Source organism: Pimephales promelas, chromosome 6 (genome assembly GCF_988280905.1).
Source record: "Pimephales promelas chromosome 6, fPimPro1.hap1.1, whole genome shotgun sequence".
Taxonomy (NCBI): domain Eukaryota; kingdom Metazoa; phylum Chordata; class Actinopteri; order Cypriniformes; family Leuciscidae; genus Pimephales; species Pimephales promelas.
The window spans coordinates 19,463,973-19,487,166 of NC_142774.1; the positions used below are offsets into that span (position 1 = coordinate 19,463,973).

General features: G+C 36.7%; 1 protein-coding gene across 2 annotated transcripts in view; it reads right to left on the minus strand.

The window, feature by feature from the left end:
- vps8 (VPS8 subunit of CORVET complex) overlaps window positions 1-16,165 on the minus strand; it is a 227,900-nt gene extending 211,735 nt beyond the window's left edge. Inside the window, exons 1-12 of one of the 2 annotated variants that reach the window (XM_039657435.2) lie at window positions 15,925-16,164; window positions 15,514-15,582; window positions 14,801-14,931; window positions 14,577-14,673; window positions 13,558-13,590; window positions 13,423-13,477; window positions 8,953-9,077; window positions 8,745-8,831; window positions 8,590-8,657; window positions 7,298-7,451; window positions 4,625-4,684; window positions 3,090-3,197 (exon numbers count right to left, since the gene is read on the minus strand). In XM_039657435.2, coding sequence (XP_039513369.2) covers window positions 3,090-3,197; window positions 4,625-4,684; window positions 7,298-7,451; window positions 8,590-8,657; window positions 8,745-8,831; window positions 8,953-9,077; window positions 13,423-13,477; window positions 13,558-13,590; window positions 14,577-14,673; window positions 14,801-14,931; window positions 15,514-15,582; window positions 15,925-15,996 — 1,059 coding nt within the window. In that variant the 5' untranslated portion in view covers window positions 15,997-16,164. Of the gene's footprint in view, window positions 1-3,089; window positions 3,198-4,624; window positions 4,685-7,297; window positions 7,452-8,589; window positions 8,658-8,744; window positions 8,832-8,952; window positions 9,078-13,422; window positions 13,478-13,557; window positions 13,591-14,576; window positions 14,674-14,800; window positions 14,932-15,513; window positions 15,583-15,924 lie in introns of both variants that reach the window. The other variant, XM_089132237.1, reaches the window with a different exon arrangement.
- Window positions 16,166-23,194: the final 7,029 nt, after the last annotated feature.

A 23,194-nucleotide genomic window follows, 5' to 3' on the forward strand; every position in this document is an offset into this window, starting at 1 on the left:
TCATTGCAAATCAATGAATCATTTCCCTTTGAGCTAAATTGGCCTTCGGCCCCCTTAAATATATTTTATGTATATTATTAAATGTTGCATTTGCTACATTTGACATCATGTGGACAGATGTGAACATGTGTGCCATATACCTGGGGAAGTGATGCTACCATTTACCAGGATGCAATGCATGAGGAAGATGACAGTCGGTGGAGGGAATGTGATGCTCTGGGCAATGTTCTGCTGGAAAACACTGGGTCCGGCCATTTATGTGGACATACATTTGACATGTGCCACCTAACTAAACATTGTTGCAGACCAGACACATTCCTTCATGACAATGGTGTTTCCCTGGTGGAAGTGACCTGTTTTAGCAGGATGATGCACCCTGCCACACTACATTGTTCAGGAATGGTTTGAGGAACATGAAGAGTTCAGGGTGTTGCCCTGGCCTCCAGATCTGTGGTGCTGGACCAACAAGTTTGATCCACGGTGGTTCCACCTCGCAACCTACAGAACTCGAAGGGTCTGCTGCTAAAATCTTGATGCCAGATACTACAGGACACCTTCAGAGGTCTTGTAGAGTCCATGCCTCGGCAGGTTAGCACAGTTTTGGCAGCACACAGAGGTACAACAGCATATTACGCAGGTGATCATGATGTTATGCCTCATCATCGTGTAGTTTTCTCCTTAAAGCAGCATTACGTCACTTTTGAAATTTTGCTCTCACGGTCCCCCTACAGTTGGGAAACAGTATTGTCTTCTACTACTGTTGTAAAATCTGTCATGGTTACACCAAGGAATACACGCATGCATTTGTTGACAAGCAATACCCCCGAACTCTGCAGAAGAAAGGAGTTCTCACATCTTGGGCAGACTGCCAGCGTTGAAATTTCTTCATCCCAGGTACATTGGTATATGATATGAATATAATTTCATGGGCTTTATTTTTTTCAAACATCAAAAGATCGCGTTGCTCACGTTTACAAGCCAGCGTCTTTATAGTAACGTTAGCCTATTGGCTACTGTTTTACATAATGGATATGACAATACAATTCAATGTTTGTGTGGTAGATAATAGCCATATCGTCAATATTATAATATCAAGCTACCATAGATAAATCTGCAAATTTGAAAAATCGATTTTCATTATAGCCTGAGGCAAGACACTTTCACCAGAAAATAAATAACAAACAGGACTATCAGCCTCCAGACATAGGATAGTCATCCTGACAGATTATTTTGTCGGTCTAATTATGTGTTATTTACTTGCAAGAACGTATCCTCTACCAAACTCAGTAATCATACTTTCACGTCTCGAGCTGGCGCAAGCTGCCCACCTTGGCTCTACGGGGATGCTTAAGTGTGTTAAGCGCCCCCAAACGAAAACAATGCAGTCTGCATTGGATGCGGCGAGGGGCAAAGCCACACAACGCATTACCAATTACCAATAGTAAACCGATCGTGCGTGCGCTCCGTTTCTAACGCACTACACATTTGCTAGGCAGGGGAAGATTGATGCACTGGACCGGAGTAGGGGGGAATTAGTTTTGTGTGGTAGTATTACGAATTAAAGGGATAGTTCACTTGGAAATAAATTTTGGAAATAAATCATGTTTAATTTTGAGTTCTCTGTGCATGCTCTTTGAGGTGAACCGAAAGGGGACCCCCTTAACCTCCAGTGTATGACTGACAGACAACAACGGTTTGACCAAAAAATGTCAAAATTGAAAATGCTGTGGAAACAAAGACACCTACATCTTGGATGCCCTTGAGGTAAACTAAAACATATCAAAAATTAATTTCAAAGTGAACTATCCCTTTAATGTTTTTAAAATAGTATTAGTATAAAAATAAATCACTCGTTCGCTCATTTTGGCGTACCCTATGGATGAGTGGCGCCCCTAGCCACTCATCCTATTCCACGGACCGGCCCTGATCGTTTGAGACACCCGTCGCCGCGTCCACTACGTATTGTACCATCCAGCTATGTCATCTTGCTACAGGCTGCAGTTGGGACCTCTTGGATCGGTTGGGCACCCCTCCTCCTCCTTTGGCTCATGCCAGCGAGCTAACGCTGGACCAATATTGATCCTCGTCCAGCCTTTTATTTTGCCACTCTCCCTGCTTCAGCCATGACAACATAGAGAGGTAAAAAAAAAAAAAAACCCCGTTGGGTTCTCGGGTCGGAATTTGAGGAAGTGGGGAAGTGATGCATGTCGTAAAGCAGTCGAATTTTTAGTTCTTTTTGTGCTCGGGTTCCTACCCAAAACCCGAAGTTACATAGTGCCAGTACACTGTCAGGCTATGGCAGACCTGTCATTCAACCTATTGTAAGTCGATGTACCATCTCAAGGGTTTTGGAAAAATATTAGAAAGGTTGAAAAAGTTACATAGTGCTGCTTTAAATCATATATGTCCTTGTTTTGGACAAACAGGTACAGTTGTCCCTCCCCAAACCATTAGTATGTCCGACCACTTGAGATGTTCGAACAGAATAAAAATGACACAGTTCACCTTTAAAGGGTTAGTTCACCCAAAAATGAACATTCTGTCAGTATTTACTCTAGCTATGCGCTTCTAGTCAGTTAACTTAGTGTGATGGCGTAGAGCTACATCACACGTAGGCTCAATATTGGCCAACGCTGTTATTGTGCGTCACACTAATCACACACATGACGTGTGTGATTAGTGTGACGCACAATAACAAAAGCTTATGCTATTAAACTAGTAACCTGACTCGAGGCAGAGAGAGAAGTAAATGAATAGTTGAAATAAAGTCGTTATTTTTGTTGTTTTTTGCACACAAAATGTATTCTCGTCGTTTGATAAAGTTAAGATTGAGCCACTGTAGACACTATTTTAATGATGTCTTTAATAACTTTTCGAGCCCAGCAAGTTTCAAATCCTCAAGAAGCCTATGGACTAGTATGCAGTAGTGATCCAGCTCTCAGATTTAATCAAAAATATCTTAATTTGTTTTCCGAAGATGAACGAAGGTCTGACAAGTAAACACTGACAGAATTTTCATTTTTGGGTGAACTATCCCTTTAAATCAAGACTCCATTTTTCACTTTTAAAAGAGTGTTGCTCAAACAGACCAGCAGGAAGTGGATGGTGTCTCCTCTACAGAAGGCTAGAACAGGGTTGATTGCTTTCTGTACTGCCACAAACTGCCACGCCAACAAGGGAACGCTCGTAGGATCCGTCTGCATACAAAACCGTAAAAATGAAATGGTTAGAAGTGCAAAGATTAAAGTCCAGACCAAAAACACATTTATCTTGCCACTTCATTGTTAGCACTATGTTCATACTGCCACACTTGCAGGTGCCTTTTCAACTTTGCACTTAATTGGCATCTTTTCCTACTAGCAGAAATAATCATCACTCCTCACTAAACTGACTTTTCCTCTGTGAAAATACAAAGAAACTGTTTGCAGGAACCTCAAAACTCCATCATAACCCAAATCAATCATGTGAAGGCAAAATTAAGTGATATTTGCATGCTAATAGGCAGCTGGTCCAAGTGCTCTGTAGTAAATGAATCCAATTTATCTAAATTTAATTGAAGAGAGCAACCTCCACACAGGCATAAAGGTCACTTAAGGACCAATGTGGAATTTAAAAGTAACTTCCAATAAAAAGTTTTACAATTATTGTATATAAAAAAAGTGATTATCTAAAATGATGTGGCAGAAATCATGCACTGACATGTCTACAATTATATGATATTTGCATGAAAAAAGCAAGAAATTAAAGTTAAGACCAACTTTACATCCGTATTGTGAAGTATATCTGAGTGAAATTAATTATCTGGGGGAAATATGCGTATGTGCATTGGTAAATTAATTACAGTAACACCAGTAAGAAATGAAGCATGTTTTGTCTATAATTTGTTTTGCATTATTATTTCACGGCAACTTTCAAATTGAAAACTCACTCTCATGTATCTCTAAATTCAACAAATGCAACAAAACTGATCTTTTTTATAAGCATGAGGATCACTGGCTGTCAAATACAATTTCAATTTTGAAGTTGAAAAAAGTCTAATGGGTTAAGAATGAAATTACTATGTGAATGACAGAATTTTCATTTTTGGGTGCCAATTCACACCACACAGACAAACGCCAACAAAGACCAACAATCAAGTCTGCAGTTGGTTTTAGAATTTTATGAAAAATAACTGTCATGTTCACACTGCCCCAACAGACACAAAACTAAAGCTGATTAAACATGTTCAGTCGGGTGAAAACAAACCCTGACCAACACAACATATGCCGACAGGGTTCTCATATATTGATTCGACAAAACCCAACAGACGTGTTTGCTTGCATTTGTCTGGGTGGTGTGAACTAACTTTAAAATATGCATGATTAAAATGAGATCAGGGCTGTGTAAAGTTAGGTAGGTACTGCAGGATAAATGTATCAACCTGTACATTGTTTTTGCAGTTGTTGAGAAGAGGAAAAAACCCTAGAGATGCAGTTGAACAAATGTATGTGCTGTGAAAAAAAAATACTAACATAAATCTTAAATACAGAGGGTATAGGTTTATGATTTAGATGCCGTGTCAATAGCTGCTGGAAAAACAGAAACAGGCATGAACACACCATGGGAATGAATGTGTGTACTGCACCTTGCCGTAGGGAAAAGTCATCCACACTTTGAGTGAAGGCTTCAGTCCTATCAGCAGAATCTGTCAAAATAAAGAGTTCAGAGGCTAAATAAAACTGCAGTCAGACAGAGAGGATCTGACTGTGTTTGGATGTTAGTGGCTGACTGGTGCCTCCAACAATGAAGTAATTCATCTGACAATACTGATATCAATTCCTTTCATGCTAAATAAAACTTAACTTATTTTAAAGCAAAAAAGCCTACAAATCAGCACAAAATATTATATATTACACCCAAATAAAAGAAGAATATAAGCCCTTTGACAACACAAATTTCCCCCAATTTAATGCAGTGATATGGTTACATATATATATATATATATATATATATATACATATATATATATATATATATATATATATATATATATATATGATATACACTTCCATTCATAAGTTAAGGGTTGGTAAAATTGAAGACAAGTAATTATGCCGATTGTTTTGTTTTTTTGTTTTTTTTGTAGTTGTTTTTGCATATGGCAAACATAAAAAATTATGAATGGAGGTTGGAGCAGGCTTCACTCAATGGTTACACTTCAATTTATTTTAAAAAGGTGCTGGCCTAATATTTAGAGTACATATGGAAGAAAGAGGCCGCACTTTGCATAGAAAGTTTATTTTACACAAACGCGTTCGCGCCGAAACGCGTTTGTGTAAAATAAACTTTCTATGCAAAGTGCGGCCTCTTTCTTCCATATGAAACATAAAAAATGACCAGTGTGACCGGAAATCATTCTAATGTTGATTTGGTACTCAAGAAACATTTCTTATTATCAATCTATAGAACAGCTGCCACTTAATATTTTTGTAGAAACTGATACATTTTGTTTAGCTTATTGTCAAAGGTTTAATAATATAAATAATCAAGATGAATAGATGGTTAGAAAAGAACAGCATTTATTTGTAATAGAAATCTTTTGTAACATTATAAATGCCAGTATTGCCCTGTATATTATGGGAGAGTAATCAAGATGTATTAAAATATACTTCTAATTTTCATTCATTATTTTAATATCTAAAAATAATTAATGAAAAAGGTATTAACAGAAAAATCCTACTTTACAGTATGTGCTTAATGACCCAAATTGTACATTAAATGACAACCCAACCCAAAAAGTGTAAATTAAGTAAAAAACAAAGACTGCAATGTATCAATATGGATTTTCATCAATACAGAAAGTCAGGCTGAACAAGAAAATTGACAATTTAGTAAAAGTATAAAGAGTAGCAGAGATGTTATTTGACAGCAGAACACATGAAACAAAAAATGGGCCAAAAGACAAATCTGTTTCAAGAGATTTCACTTGGCACAAACCATGTTTATTCTCAATGTAAATGAACCAGGGCTCCAAACTGTAACTAAATGGTTCAATTTAGCTAATTTTCCTGCAGGTGCAACTGTTTTTTAGATCGCATTGGTGTGATAATAAAACTGTATTTGATTATGTGATGCCATATTATGGGAAATACCTAAAGCCAAAAAATACAAGAACGGGATGAAACAATTGAACTGACTGAATTATCTAAATAAGCCAGCATGTGCAAGTGCAGCATGACCAACTGCATAGCAATGAGATGAGCTTTAACTATGCATCCCAGCAAAAAATATGAACAGCACTGCACACTTTAATAATAATTAAAAATATAGTTAAGTAATATTTCTTATAAGGGAATGAGGGGATATAATAATTTTTATTACAATGACATTTTATGTAACGTTTCAAAAATTTCCATTGTTTAGTCAACTATTTTTTTATACCAAGTACTAGAGCTGCTCAATTAATCGTTAAAAGATCGTAATCTTGATTCAACCACACACACACCATCTTATTCCTGAATGACAAGGATTTGGCTATGTCTATTAAACCTTTGACAAGTATGCTCATGACCCAGAGAGAGCAGTTGTCTTGTTTAAAACAGCTTCACAAACAGTCTTTTCAGCCCCACAGTACCATCATTTCCATGTTGAAATCATTCAAATTATCCCAGAAGTTTTAGTTTATAGCTCAGATATAAACAATGATTATGTATACGGTAGAGAACAGAGTAAACCACCTTTTGAAAGTAACTTGGTGCTTTAAATAAAGATCGTATTGTTTTCATCGTTACACCACATTGTCACTGAATCATTTCTTCAAGAGATTCATTCAAAAACGCAGATGAATGAAGTATCATTATTTTGAATGAATCGTTGAATCATTCATTCAAAACTAGTGTTAATGAATACACATTAATGAAATATATGTAAATACAGTAGCAGCAATTAATGTTTTGTCAGAACCTCTAATAAAGTAAATGTTATTGTTTAGTTAGATATCTACTTAAAAAAAAAATTGGATTCTCATTTAATCTGGAATCGTGCAGCTCTACCAAATACATTAACTTGTTTTGTGTGGAAAACTATGGTCGGTATTGGGGATTTTTCTAAATCTAAAGAATTCTTGGAATCAGCAGCTGAAATCATTTCAGAAAATTCTGAAATTACAATAGAAGTCATAACGACACATGCACACAATAACTGAGATATCGCAACAATACTTAACATCGTTATAAATTTTGCTGATTTAGTACAAAAATGAAGGTAATGTCAAAAACCTAGAGAGTAGACAGTAGCAGACTGTACTGTATGACTATACCTTAGTGAGTGATGCCATGGCCAGAAGGGAGTACTGGGTAATAGGATGATCTTTCAGATCAGCTCCAGCATGTAGAGGCTCAACACAGCAAACCTCACCTTTAGAACCACTGAATAAACACCTGGATTCACAGGTCCTCATTCCCATTACCCTCCTATAGAGAGAGAGAGAGAGAGAGAGAGAGAGAGAGAGAGAGAGAGAGAGAGAGAGAGAGAGAGAGAGAGAGAGAGAGAGAGAGAGAGAGAGAGAGAGAGAGAGAGAGAGAGAGAGAGAGAGAGAGAGATTTTGAACCACTGATAATAAGAGTGCCAGCATTACAGCAGTGAATGATAAGGTGCCTTGACAGGTTATAAAAGATGGGGGGATTAGGAATCCCCCTAAACAAAGGCATTTGGTGAAGAATGAAGGAAAATGTCTTTCTCCAATAAGGCATGAAAGACTACAGAGAAAACAGCATTCACCAAATGATACAGATTCAGATAATTCAATTTCTGTTGGCATCTATTGGACTTTAAATGATTAAGTCGAGGGGTGCGACACAGCTCTCTAATCTAAGCCATTGGCAGGAAAAGCAATATAAAATGAAATTAAAATAAATTAGAAATATGATGCAAATTTTAACATAATACTAAAAAAATTCAGTTAGTGCTTATAATCTAAATAAATGTAAAATAAAATTGCAGCTTTTTAGAACATATATATTTTTCTATTTGTAATAGAATATTGAAACAACAAAATTATTGTAACAAACAAATAGAAACTTGTAGGGCAAAAAAAATTTGAAAACCCTTTTAAATGAGGCTTGGTATTCTGTTTGACATTCACCAATCCCATTCAAACTCTTAATGAAAAGTAATTATAATCTTCCAGTCATCAAAGTAATTCTGATCAATGCTGAATAAATTTCAGATGCTTCTTTAGGACATTCTTAGTATTTTCTTGGCTGTATTTTATTGCGAAACCTTGGCTTGCAAAGAGCTTACAAAGGATGAGATGGGATCTCTCTGTGAATCAGGAGAAGGGTACAAAAGTATTTCCAAAACATTAGATGGAAAGTGGAACACCATGAAGAATGTTGTTATAGGTTTTTAGTTTTAGTTTACAGCATCAGCGTATGGTTCATTGACAGAGTGGATGAAGCTCTACTGCCCCCTGCCTAACAGTTATCTGTACTACAATGGTACAAAGCCACTTTTGCTTATCAAATTAGATTCAAGTTATTACATGTAATATAAAGTGAATAGATGTCCTTCAATTCAATCATATCTTGAGTTTTATAAAGCACATCTCACCTGAATGACAGCTCAAACACTGATCCGCCACTGTCATTACATACAGCTAGCGCCGGGTGGTCAGTGAACTGCAGAAAGAGAGAGAGAAAAGTGCTTTATTCAATGTCAATGAACAACAAAGTGAGTGAAGTACATACATAAGTGCTGTGCAGAACCTTCACATGTAGTATGGCAGTGCCGGGTGGATGGGCGTCTGTGATAGTGCGGAGCAGCTTCCCATTGGCCAGATCCCACATAGTGATCTGCATGAGAAATAAATGGACACTTTTACTGGAAATGGAAACATTTTATCTAACCAGATTATTATGAAACTTATTCGCAATCAAGATTTTTTTGTCAGTTTAAGGGTTTGTTGCCGATCACCTGTCCTTTGGCAAAACCACACAGTAGTCGTGTACAGTCATGATTAATACTGAGAGCTGACACCGCACCATACTCCGCTCCTGTCGCTGTGGTGCCCAGGCAGAGTCGCAGAGCCTGGTTCTGATCTGAAATCATAATTTACAAATTAGGAAAAGGAAAGTCCAGGCAAAGAATTTACGCAAATAGTAATTTTGTAATACTTGCAAACAAAGCCACAAGCAAAATGCAAACAAACAAAAAGCGTGCAAACAGCCATGGCAAACTTCTCAACCTATATTATTCTTCAACAAAAATGATAATTTAGCTGGTTTAACATGCTCTTATGTCATTTCACACTAGACATGCAAGCAGCATGTATTTTAATGCCCATGTTAACAGGTTAGAGCACTCTGCACAATCATTTTTGCTGTGCTATTCATGTTGAATTAAAGTGATGAAGCCAATTAAGCCAATAAAGTTCCTGGCCAATTAGCAACTTTACTATAAAAGCATACAAGGATCAGCCACAACATTAAGCCCACTGATATGTGAAGTGAATAACATTGATTATTGTGGCAAGCAAATTAATTTAGATTTATAATAAACTGAGGAAGTTTATTAGTGTGATTTTTTTTAACTAAGCTAAATGTCACAAACCTTTCCTGATCTTTCTATTGCAAGTTCAATTGATACCATCACCTTGTGTTTGTAAGATCCCGTCCCTATACGAGAAGGCCATGCCTTTCCTGTTCTCGTGTCTCACCGGGTGAAGACTCATGCTGAGCAAGTTTAAACACCTGCTACTTTATTACTGAGAGTCTGAGACCATTTGTCTTCGGGTTCCTGTCTCAGTGCGGGAAGCTCTGCCTATCCGGTTCTCGTGTATCTCATGTACATGCTCTGTTTCAGACTGTCTCCACCCCCTTAAAAAGGTATATCAACTGCAATGTAAAGTTCCCTTAGTGAGACTTGGCTATGATTTTTGGATGAAGCAGACTACAGCATTGCAACAGCAATAAAGAATCCTGCTTAAAAAAAGATACACCCAAGTCTCCTGGTCTTTGCTTCTGAATAAACTGGACACTGAACAGCGCAGAGAGCCGTGGAAACGGACCACAAACTTGAGTCCCACTGAGGAGCTCCGGAAGGATAATGGAGGATTGATGACAGTGCAAGATGAGAGGACCAGGCCTGGACATTATGTTGGTGTTTTGTTTCTAATTTAAGCAGCAGTCGTTCATAAGGAGCTGTCGATTAACTTTTTTGTTTAGAGATGCACCAATTGTTACGGTAACCGGCTGGTTAGTCTCTTGTCTTTCTGACTCCATTCCAGTCAATTTTGTTGGCAGCGGCACAGAGAATAACATCAGCTGCATGTTCTCGCTCTCTTCTCTCAGACGGCGAAGTGATACACGCCTCCTCTCACTCACTCATTCGCTCTGATTAATAAGGGCTTGTATTGTGCATATTTTTACTAATTCCCGCAGGTTTCGCACTCACACCAAAAGCGTGCACACCAATGATCTATATAAGTGGAGCGCACAAACCGCCTCTCAGTCTCAAGCAGCCTGTGAATTGCAAGTTAGTGATTAGAAAAAATTAAGCTTTACAAAGCTTTAAACCAATTGCTTGGCAAAATGATTCACTGTTTCGAAAGGTTCGAAGTAGCACATGCTGGTGAGCCCTGCTGGTCAGATCAAGTGTCTGTCTTAAGTGCCCTTTTATCCATTTTCAGGGCATGTTTTGTTTGTTCCATGGATGGCTCAGCTAATTTAAAATGGGCAAGTGAAAAGATCTAAATGATTGACTTTGAAGGACCAAATAGTGATGACTAGACGTCATCCATATGACTATGGACATCTCCAAAAGGCTTGTCTTTTGGTGCGTTCCTGGTATGCAGTGGTTATTACTTACCAAAAGTGGTGAAAGGGAGAACAACTGGTGAACTAGCATCAGGGTCATGGTGCCCAAGGCTAATTGATGCATCTGGTCCGTCTTGTCCAATCAAACAGAAGAGCTACTGTAGCTTAAATTGCTGAAAGACGTAATGCTGCCCATGATAGAAAGGTGATATGAAGCATATGAAGCTGTGTAGCCGCAGACTGATCAGAGTCCATGATGACCCCTGTCCACCATCAAAGTGGGGCTCATGAGCGTCAGAACTGGACCATGGAGCAATCCGATCCATGGAGGCTCCACCCCGCAACTTGCAGGACTTAATGGATCTGCTACTTCTGTCTTGTGCCTGATACCACAGGACACCTTCAGAGGTCTTGCTGAGTCTATGTCTTGATATATCAGACAGAGCTGTTTCGGCAGCATGAGGTGCCATGGATATATGCAATATTAGGCAGGTGGTTTTAATGTTGTGGCCGATCAGCGCATGTCTTCTGCAGTGATTCTCAAACAAGGGTCCTGGGTCCACTGGGGGACCTCAGCAAAATCCCCAGGCCTTAAGATATTTGATTTTAACTAGCCTTATTATTAATAAGTGTGATTTCTATACCTGGTTACGTAATGTAAAACAATACAATTTTCTAGGCATGCCAAGATCTAAAATGTGTTATTTTGTAGAAAATGTGAGAGTAAAAAAAAAACAAAAAACAATTCTTGATCAAGAATCATTTGAAATGTATTTGCCCATGTGATTTTTTTAGATCACGTAATATCAAAATGAGACATTTTTGGAGCTTGATTAAATAAATGATTTGTTTATAATGAGGACGACATTTTAATCTACGAAATTTGCAGGACTTTTTAACAGTACAAAGAACTCTTATATCAAAAGATGAAGGCAAATTTGATTGACCCCTTTAAAACTTATGGACTTAAAATTTAGTGACTTTAATTGCATTATTTTAGTTATTTTAATCCATACTGTTTTCACATTTACAGAAACAGTAACTGTTTTTGTAAATTAAATGAACTATATTGTATCATCAGTAGCAACAACCACAGGAGCTATTTAAATTATTTAAACTAGAAGTATGTTAAGTTGAAGACTAATTTTACCATACTATATAAACTACACTACACAGAATGCTACAGTATATGGCTTAACATCTTATATGGTGTGTGTGTGTGTGTGTGTGTAGGGGCCTAGGGGGGGACATAATCGTATCACAGAAGAGTATGGCAGTGATCTTAAACAAAAAAAAGTGACTGGCTGACAATGATCAGACGACTACACAATATTTTGCGGCTCAGTGGTGCGCTAGAAACGCCCAGTATGAAAGAACAAAAGACACATGCAGCTTTTTGTGCCTCTGCTTAAGCATCCGGTGTGAAACGGGCATTACTGTATTGCAATGCTAAACATGATGGAATGGAAAAAAAATTAAAACTGTGAAATTGTGACTTTTTTTTTTTTTTACTATATTAATACATTACCTTTTCCTGAAAAATCCACCCCAGACAAGCCAAGCCAAGGCAGTGAGATAGTAGTTTAAACACTCAAAACACATACTATTATAGTAGTACATTTAAAGAGTTCTAAAATTGCATTTTGATGTTAAGAATAACCGATAAGCACAGTGATAAAGCACTGTGATAGAGTGCAAAAGATGAATAGACTGAAAATATAAAAAATATAAAATCTTTGCAAAAAACCTTAAAGTCCCCCTGTGGTTAAAATCAACTTTTTAAAGTTGTCTGTATTTCTAAGTGGGGTTTTTAATATGCTTTAAGAAAAACCATGTGCCAATTCATAAGTCCATTGCCGAGTATTTTCTCCTAAAAACTGCAGTGAAAAAAGGACAGTCTCAAAACCGTGGTTAAAATCAACAGAGTTTCTTACGTCACAAACTACCTTGTAACCAATCACGTCAACGTGCCGGTGGGCTTTAGCATATTATTAACAGCAAACTAGCAGGGTAGTCTAGTCTCAAGAGATGCCAGGTTGTCCTGTTATATTTTTTGTTGATATGTATAATTGGGTAGAATTAGCAATTTAACAGGTGATTGCAGTATGTTTAGAATTACCAATATAGCAGTGTGATGTATATTACGATGTTATAATAAACTATACGTCTTTCTCCACTGACGTTCTGAGTTGTTCAAACAGTTTCTGATGATTGTTAGAAGGCAGACTGAGATGGAGAATAGGAACATAGTTTGTGTAACTTTAGCAACACATTATTAGATGTTTGATAACATAGTCAAGCAAAGGGCTAATCATATTAATTACTGTTATGTGTCCAACATTGTAAAGAGCATTTTACATTGTAAAGACCATTCTGCAGCGTTTACCTCAGTAATTTGCATATTAATGTTTCCGTGTATGCTTAACGAAGCGAAGGGTGTAGGGTTACATTCAAGTTATTTTAAGGCATGAAGGATTTTATTTAACAGGAAAAAACATTAAAATATGTAATTTTGGTGATCAAACATGAGCTTTAAGGGACAAAATGATTGACAACAGAGGGACTTTAAGTAAATTCCACTGTAGTGTCAACTTTTACACAACAGGACAGAATTGAATGATGTGCTTACCAAATACTAAGGCCAGACCATGTGACGTCCCTACAGCAATCACATTTGAAACAGTCTGCAAACACAAAAGAATTTCAGATATGAAGAAAAAAAAAAAATGAAAAAAAGTTAGAAGGCAGTAAGTCAAATACTCACTATTGCAGTTGGCAAGCCAGCATCAACTTTATCCTAAAGAGAGTTGTAAAGAGTAAAAGCACAGAATCAGAGTTAAGAGAGAAACTATTTCACAGGCAAATAGGAACTTTCTTTTGTAAGAGCCTCTGGTTTACAGCTCTAAATATTTTTTTTTATGATAAAAAGAATTGTGCACTATTCAGAACAGAACTGACAATGCCTGAATTTGAATGCAATGGAATTAAATAAAAACATACATACTGTATATACACACACACACACACACACATATACATATATATATATATATATATACACACACACACACATACGTAGTATATAAGTAGTATAGTACAGTACAGTATAAATCAATAAGCCAAAACATCATGACCACCTGCACAACATACTGTTGTACCTCTGTGTGCTGCCAAAACAGTGCCAACCGGATGAGGCATGGACTCTATGGTCCGAGGCAACATCTTGAACTCTTCATCATGTTCCTTAAATCATTCTTGAACAATGTGTGCAGTTTGGCAGGGTGCATTATCCTCTGCTGAAAGAGGCCACTTTCATTGTCATGAAGGATTGTATCTGGTCTGCAACAATGTTTAGGTAGGTGGCACATGTCAAATGCATGTCCACATAAATGGCCGGACTCAGTGTATCCCAGCAGAAGATTGCCCAGAACATCACACTGCCAGCTTGACATCTTCCACAAGCACACTATCCTGGTGCCATAACTTCCATAGGTAAACGGTGCACTGCCGACCAGGAGCAACCCACAAACCTTCTCCTTTCAAAGATTCTCTCATCCAGTCTCCTTGCCACAACATTTTGGCCCTTGTCAAAGTTGCTCAGATCTTATTTCCTGCATCCAACACGTGGATTAAGAGAACTGATTGTTTCATTACTTTCTAATCTACCCAGACCCATATTTGGCTTTGTTAGAAGATGATCAATGGAATCTGCTTCACCTGTAACTGGTCATAATGTTTTGCTCATCAGTGTATAAGCAGTAGATTAAGTATTATAACTCTTACCGCAGCAGATACTATCTGGGCTGATATGCCTTTCAGCACACTGCGTCTAAGAACAGATCCATGTACTGTAGCGTTAGTTTCCACTGCTTTCCTCCTTCTGAAATGAACATACACAGACTAATTACTAAAAAGAAAAATACTATACTCAATCACAAACATGCATCACAACATCAATATATAAAGCATGTTGTCAATGTGTAGCCAGGTAAAGAAAGTGTCCGTTCCTCTTTAAGTGTGTGCGGTCTCCACTGTCAGAGCTGGCCAGAGAAGAGGTCTCACAGGAGTGGGCATCAATGTTCTCTGTGTTCAAAAGACACGTATCCTCCAGAATAAATGGCTCGTCCTCATCTTCAGGCTAAAAAAAAAGTTTTGACATTTGAAATATTAAACATGTTAAAACAAAACCCCTCATACAAAACAAGACTATAAATCTTACTGTTAAACCAAATGGTGTTGGTTTGTGAAATACAAATATAAATTAATGAGAAAAAAGCATAAATATTTTACCAGTGAAAAGCTTGGTTGAATAGCTAAATATAGATGATAATGGCCTAAAGGCTTATTCTTGCAGTTAGTTTAATATTTTATCATTAAAAAGTTTGGGGACAGGAAAGATGCTTTAAATTGATTGAATATAAACAATATGGACATTTACAGTGTTACAAAATATTAATATTTCAAATAAATGCAGTTGGTTAAAGTATCACAGTTTCCATAATAATATTAAGCAGCACAACAGACCGTTTTCAACATTTATACTAATAAGACGTCTCACATTAAATCAGCATATTAGAATGATTTCTCTAGGCTAATGTGACAATGAAGACATGTTAAAGAGTGAGTAGATATGCCCAAAATTTGACTGGCATATCTGGAAATCTAAAAGGGTGCTGCTGTAGGGTGACTATAAAGGTTAAAGGTAACCTGACATACTGACCTCATTCAGAATGCTCTCCAGGGTCGGAGGAGTGTCTACTTGAGGGATGTCAAATTCTTTATCATCAATCTAAGAGGTAAATCATGCATAATATTAATATACTTTGTACTGATACATACATGAATCAAAGTAGCAAGATGCCTGCAATGACTGAATACTTTAGGCTTCTTACCACACATACTAAGTTAGCAGCTTACCATTTGAAAATAACATTAACATTTACGAAATGTGACATTTGACACAATTTACGAACTAAGTGACTAAGAAAAACCGTAACACATTAAATGCAGTGATATCAAACACTGCATGAGTAAAGTGTCATTAAGGACAACACAAAACTTGTTAAAATAATTTACAAAATGAAACAAAACCATAACGTTACAGACAAACAGCGAAGCAGCTCAGTCTTACCGCCTCTATTTCCATTAAATTGAGCTGTGAGGACGCAGAAACAAGACTGCGACTGTCTGGAGATTCAGCCATTATACAGTATTAGATCAGTTGTCGGGTTTAATACAATTTATAATATATCTTTATCAGTTGTAGTCATAATGCTCTGCAGCAACAGTCTACATCCTTGAAAGTGTCTTCTTCTTCTTCTTCTTCTTCTTCTTCTTCTTCTTCTTCTTCTTCTTCTTCTTGGGTTTAATGGCGGTTGGCAAACCATTTAACGGTGCATTACCGCCACCGACTGGACTGGAATTAGGAACGAGAGATTAAGCAGGAAAAAAAAAATAAAAATAATAAAAATAATAATAATAATAATAATAGACTCAGATTATTTTATTTAATTCAGTTTCTTTAAGAAACCTAATTATATAACAATATATCTGTCCTGCTGTTTTCCCATAGTGTTTTCTTCTTTCTTCTTCTTTTTTTGGCGGTTGGCAAACCAACTTAACGGTGCATTTACCGCCACCGACTGGGCTGGAGTGTGAATCAGGAGATATTGGAACTTCAATCAAAAAAATAAATAAATAAATAAAAAATAAATACAAAATTATATCCTTTTTGCTAAGTCTGTATCTCTCAGAAACTTAATAACAAAGTGATAATTGTTGCAGGATGTTTTCCCTAATAAACCTTGCATTGTGAAATTATTCTGATTGACCATTCTAAGAGATTGAAAAAGCTGGTTTCTTTCTTCACTGTACTTTGTGCACTGAAATAAAATATGCTCCACAGTTTCTAAATGAGTACAATATGCTGGCATTTCCCTGTTGGAGGTTTCCCTATTAGTTTCAATGACGAATTAAGCCCTGTGTGTCCTATTCTTAACCGTGTTATTATACTTTCCTCTCTTCTACTCCTACACTCTATTCTTCCTATACCCACTTTTGGTTCTATATTATATAAATGTCTCCCTTTATCATGATCCACCCAATACTCCTGCCATTTTGATCTTGCATAAGCTTTAATTAATATTTTAGCTTCAGTTTTGCTATGGAACTTGTAATATTCTATTATGTTTCAGTGTTTGTTTTGCAAGTTTATCGACCTCTTCATTCCCTTTCACTCCAACATGTGCAGGTACCCAGAGAAACCTGACTTTTAAATCCTTTGCATTTAACTTATGTAAAATCATCCAAATTTTATGAATTATATAATTTCTTATGGATTTCCCAGATTTAATGCTTTCTAAAGCTGAGTAACTATCAGATATAATCACTGAATTATTTAACTCATTTCCCTCTACCACTTCCAGGGCCAACAAAATTGCAACCAGTTCTGTTGTGTATGCTGATAAATTATCTGTTATTCTTTCTTGACATTTAACCCCACTGTTTGGAATAAATACTGCTGACCCAGCATGTCCTGTCTTTGGATCCTTGGATCCATCTGTAAATATATATGTATATCCAAAATAATGCATTTCCAAATACCTCTTAACAATATCCTTCACTATTACTTCCTTTGTTTTATTTTTGATCTCCTTATGAACGCCTAAATCTACATCTGGTATAGGGAAAAACCATGGAGGAATAGGATTGAAACCGTTGAACAGTACTGTAACTTACATAACCCTATATTCTCAGCTTTCACATCACCAATCCACCCAAAACTTCTGTAATTGGACTTACTGTGTTTCCAGCATTCTTTTAAGATAGCTTTAGCTGGGTGGCTGTCAACTTGTCCCCTCACATTAACCCAGTATGCCAACATCAGTTGTATCCTTCTGATGCTCAAAGGCATCTCACCCATTTCGACTTGCATAGAAGACACTGGGGAAGTTTTAAAAGATCCACTACATATCCTTAAAGCCTGAGCTTGCATGACATCCAATGCTTTAACATTAGATTCTGCTGATGACATATATGCTATACACCCATAATCAAAGACAGATCTCATTAGTGCCCAATATATATTTAGTAACGATGCCCTGCTTGCTCCCCATGTTTGTCCTGATAGACATCGTAGGATATTAACAATCTTTTTACATTTATTAATCATTTTTTTCCAAATGAATCTTCCATGTCAATTTTTCATCAAACCACATCCCAAGAAATCTTATAACCTTCACTTGCTCATGAGGCTGAGCATACAATTTTAATGATACAGGTGAGATCTTGTTCTTTTTTGAAAAACATATTACTTGTGTTTTAGACACTGATATTTTAAATCCCCATTTATTTGTCCATTTTTCAACTTCCTTAATTGCATCTTGCATTTTTGATTTAACATAAGATTCATTACGGCCTCTAAACCACAATGCTCCATCATCAGCATACAAGGATTTCCATAGTGTTTTCTGAAAGTGTCGGAAGAGGTGGGACTTCATGGCATACGTAACCATTCCACTTCCTGTTTATTCATTTTCCTTTTAATTTTAAAATTAGGAAAATATCTCTCTTTTTTTTATAGATAATGAAGTTTGTAAGTCTGTCTATTTAAGCTATGTATTATTATTTTTATTTACTTTTGTATTTTATTTTATTTTTCAATCAATTTTATTCTGATGTTTATTTATTTTTTGCTATATAATATTTAGTTACGAACTGTGATGCTTGTATGTTAGTAACTTGAATTTAAAAAGTGTTCCTTTTAATTTAAATCGTACACTATCCGTGTCTATAATTATTGTTCTATCAATTTTATTAGTTCAATTATTTATTTATTTTTACTTTTCTTTTCACTCGTGACTGGTCATTAAAAGTTGTATTATGTTCGGTAATAATAACGTTAATGACAATTTAAATGAATTATTCTTTTTTTTTTCTAAATACGAAGTAATGTATTTACAATTATCCTACATATCTAAACTCACAAACCACATACTACTTTAATACAAATAATTTGTATTCACTATAACAAACAGCTTTTTTAAAATAGCCCATGCATGTTAGCTTAGCTGGATAATATAGTCGAGTCCCAAAATAGATAAGATAGCCATGGATAAGATGCAGTAGGCATTTTTGAGGAAAAGTACTTCAAGTGTTGTTTCGATTTTTAGGCGCTGAATCAATTTCTGCCTATAACAAGTCGTAAACATCACTGTTTTGGCATAAATAATAAAAACAAAATGGCTGCCAAAAAACATGCATTTATTGCAGTTTAAACATTAGAACTAAACTGTGCATTCTCAGAATATTTGTAACAGAATATTTGTTTACAGAACATGTAAACAAGGAAAAAACAACATTAACATGAAATGGGATGGTTTTTAATGTTTAAATGGCTGCTGGAAGTCTGAAATTTCAACATAATCAAGCAACAATAGTGTGATCACAGATACTCCGAAAGTTATTATTTCATACAAGTATCATTGGACTTTCTGCATTTGCGGGATGCAGTGCATGGATTAGACTTATTATAGGCTACTGCTTGTGCAGGACTGTGAGTGAGGTTTACACAAAGTGCATACTGAGTACCCACAGACTGAGCAAGAGGTTTAAAGTACATATAATGTAATATTGAGTCTGAACACAATACTGAGCTAAACACAGTCACCACTCTTCTGCATAATGGTAACCACAAAATGCAAAAACATTACAGAAAGTACTCTAAGTTTCTAACATAACTGAACATAAAACACTAACATTAACTAACAACATCACTCATTTACTGAAAAACACATAAAATAACACATTTTCCATATATTGACCCTCTTAATGCAGTCCCTTGCAAAGCATGCTGGGAACTACAGATCAACTGCCCAGTTAGATGTCAACAACAATGATTCATGTAGATTTCACACAAATGAATTAGGTTGATTGAACACAATTAAATTAAGTTGTGACAATATTAAACAATCATGTTACTTTTGCTTATTTTAATTCATTATTTTAACAAGAGGCAAAAATTCTTTTTTTGAGTGACATCCCTTTAAGACGAACGAAAAATATTCATGTTGACTCAACAAAAAAAAAATTGGTAAACCAAATTTTTAAAAGATTACATTGATTACATTTAATGAAATTAAGCTGGAATCACTTCTATGAAGGATTGCGTCGTATAGGCTCATTTTAATTAATGAAATTGAACAGTGTATATTCAAGACATACAAACAGGTGAAACGCAAGAAACAACAAGGCATCCAAAATAGAGGCAAAAGCATGACGTTACCGTTCACAGTCAAAAAATAAACCACCGCATATCCTACTAATCGAGACGGAGGCTGGGACTAACAATATCAGGGAGCAACACTGTTCATGCAAAGCTGGGTAGGTCTCTATTCACCTCTATAATCGTTATTACAAAGCAAACAGACTACACGAGTATAACGTTGTATTTATTAGCAGCGTGTGCTAGCATATCAACAACTGGTATGAGAACAGAAATCATAACCTAAAACATTATAAAACTGTCTAACTAGTATAACTTCACACTCACAGTAAGGTTAGAAGTAAAAAAGATTTGCTTGTTGGTCCTTGCGGGGTTTAGCTGACTGAGGACGTCCGCACAGTTTAATACTGTACAAAGACGACACTTGTCAGGATTTGACTTCGGTTTTGGGAAGGAAAAAAACAGACACCCCCCTGCAACCTCTCTGGGAAACGCGTATCTGTGTTACAAATGCCCGAGGCACAACGTTTAACCATATTTTGGATTAAATTACGTCGGTAATAGCCTGCCGAGACCAAAAATATGATTTGGATGGAAAAATATGTTGGATGTGTTTTAACATAATCATTGTATGTTAAAACACACGACATCTTGACACTTGGTCAGGTGGAACTGGTGATTGAACCACTAACCTTCCGGTTTGAAGACAATCTACATGAGCCGCTGCCACTGTTAAGTTTACCTTATGGATTATAGCATTTAGCCATTTTAAAGGAATCCAAATGATCAAATTAATGAAAAAGAAACTTCTAAAAAACAAATTAGTTTATAGGCACACACAGACATCAAGAATGAGCCTGTGAATCTCAACAGTGGAGACTATTATTAAGCATGTTGCAGTGCATTCTGGGTGCCACCAATCAAAACTAATTTATGGCTCCCATCATGAATTACTGCATGAATAAATAATGAGCTTATGTTCAGAGGTGATCTGTTTGTCACTCTTGCTGAGATCCATACGCTAAATATTGATGTGTGTGCATGCATACAAATACTTTTTGTTTTTAGGGTTTTTTTATCATTTGGATTGGCTAAATAAAATTGTATGCTTTTCAATGGCAGTGCTGCTATAATCCATAAGTTAAAATTAACTCAGAAAATTGCTTCTGTATGAGTTCAGTAATTCAGGTCAAATGATTGTGATATAATGATAATGTGTTAATACACAACCAACATCCACAGATCACATTTTGTAGTTGATTATCTGGCTCTTATAGCTCACATACAGCAGTCCGACAAAATATAAAGTTAACAATGTGGGGGTCAAGAGCCCAACTAAAACAAACACTCATCTCCATAATGGGGACTTTAAATGCCAGTTTTCTCCTTCAGTGATTCTGCTTGTTAACAACAGAATCCCCCACATGGCCTGCAGAGTGATTTTGTGGGCTCAAATTCTTTTGTTGTAAGACTTCCCTGCCATAACATTTCAATTCCGATATAAAAGTTTAGATTATGCAAATAAGCACATATTTTAATAGATAATGCCTCATTTGCATATGTAAACATGCCATTTCAGAAAACTTGTAATACAAAAAATGTTTGTCTCTATATAACTGAAAAACTGGGAAAGTTTTATGGTTGTATCTATAACTTAAAAATTTTACCCTATCCACCTGTAGTGTTTCAACGCATTCTCACCCCAAGGCGTCACCTTTGACCATGCTTCAATATTTGACGTTTTAGGCGCCCTTTAGACGCGATCCTACGGCGTCATCAAACTGACGCTAAAGGAAAGCGTCAGTTAGAGGACGCGGTTAGGTTTAGGTGTGGGGTGGGGGTAGGGTACACGCGATCCTAGGGCGTCATCTTACTGACGCTAAAGGGCGCCTAAAGCGTCAGATATTGAAGCATGTCCAAATGCTTCCCAAGGCGTCAGTTAGGTGACGCCTTGGGAGTGAGAATGGGCTGAGTGTTTCGGCTGTGAATAATGCACCTATTGTTTCGATTAACAATTACAAGAAAAAGGGACCCTTATTTCAATGTTATATGTTGGATCCTTATTCAGGACACATTGAACTTTCTAAAAATGTGGTATAACAACTTTTCCTCAAAAATGCCTACAGGGTTACACAATCTTGGAGATTTGGACTTGACAAATATATTTACAAGATATTTGACCAGTCTTCTCATTGCAGAGGTTTGCTGCCCCCATGCGTTTATGATTATAATAGGTCTAAGCATTTCTGAAATTAGTCAATTTTTGATATTACTTTACACATAATTTATTAAAATTCCATAGCCTACCATAGTGTCAAGTCAAGTCAAGTCACATTTATTTATATAGCGCTTTTCACAATACAGATTGTATCAAAGCAGCTTCACAGTGATAACATGTAAGTAGCACAACACAGATCAACAACATTGCTAAACACTAAATAAATAACCCCAACTGAGCAAGCTCAAAGCAAGCCAAAAGCAAGGCGACAGTGGCAAGGAACCAAACTCCATCAGATTGGATGGAGAAAAAACCTTGGGAGAACCCAGGCTCAGTCGGGGGCCAGTTCTCCTCTGGCTTACATTCATATTGTTTAAATATAAATATTAAATATAAATATTGTTTATGAATCAAACGGCGCCATAACATATCGCAGGCGTTGAGTCGTCTCATCACAGGCGTTGAGTCGTCTCATCACAGGCGTTGGGGCATCCGAAATCCCCGTGAGAGGCTGGACACAAAACTGGACCTGACGAACGCCATTTTTCTCGGGACAAGTGTCCCGAGATAACAGCAGAAAGGCAGATGGGAAATAATTAGCATAGCTGATGTTCATAATAATTTCCGTTATAACTCACAAACTCTCCGTAACCCGAACTCTCCGCAACCCAACCATACGCGCCGACCCGTTTGTCTAAGAGGCTGTCGAGCCCCACTGGTGCGTTAAGCAGTTTCAGTGGCAAACGGTTCCGTATGGCATAACAGAGGACTAGAAGGTAAGCATTATGTGAATGCTTGACTAAAGAGATGCGTCTTTAATCTAGTTTTGAACTGTGTCAGCGAGTCAGAGGCTCGGACCGTATCGGGAAGGCCATTCCAGAGTTTTGGAGCTAAATGCGAGAACGCCCTCCCTCCTTTACTGGACTTCGATATCCTAGGAATGACCAGAAGCCTTGAATT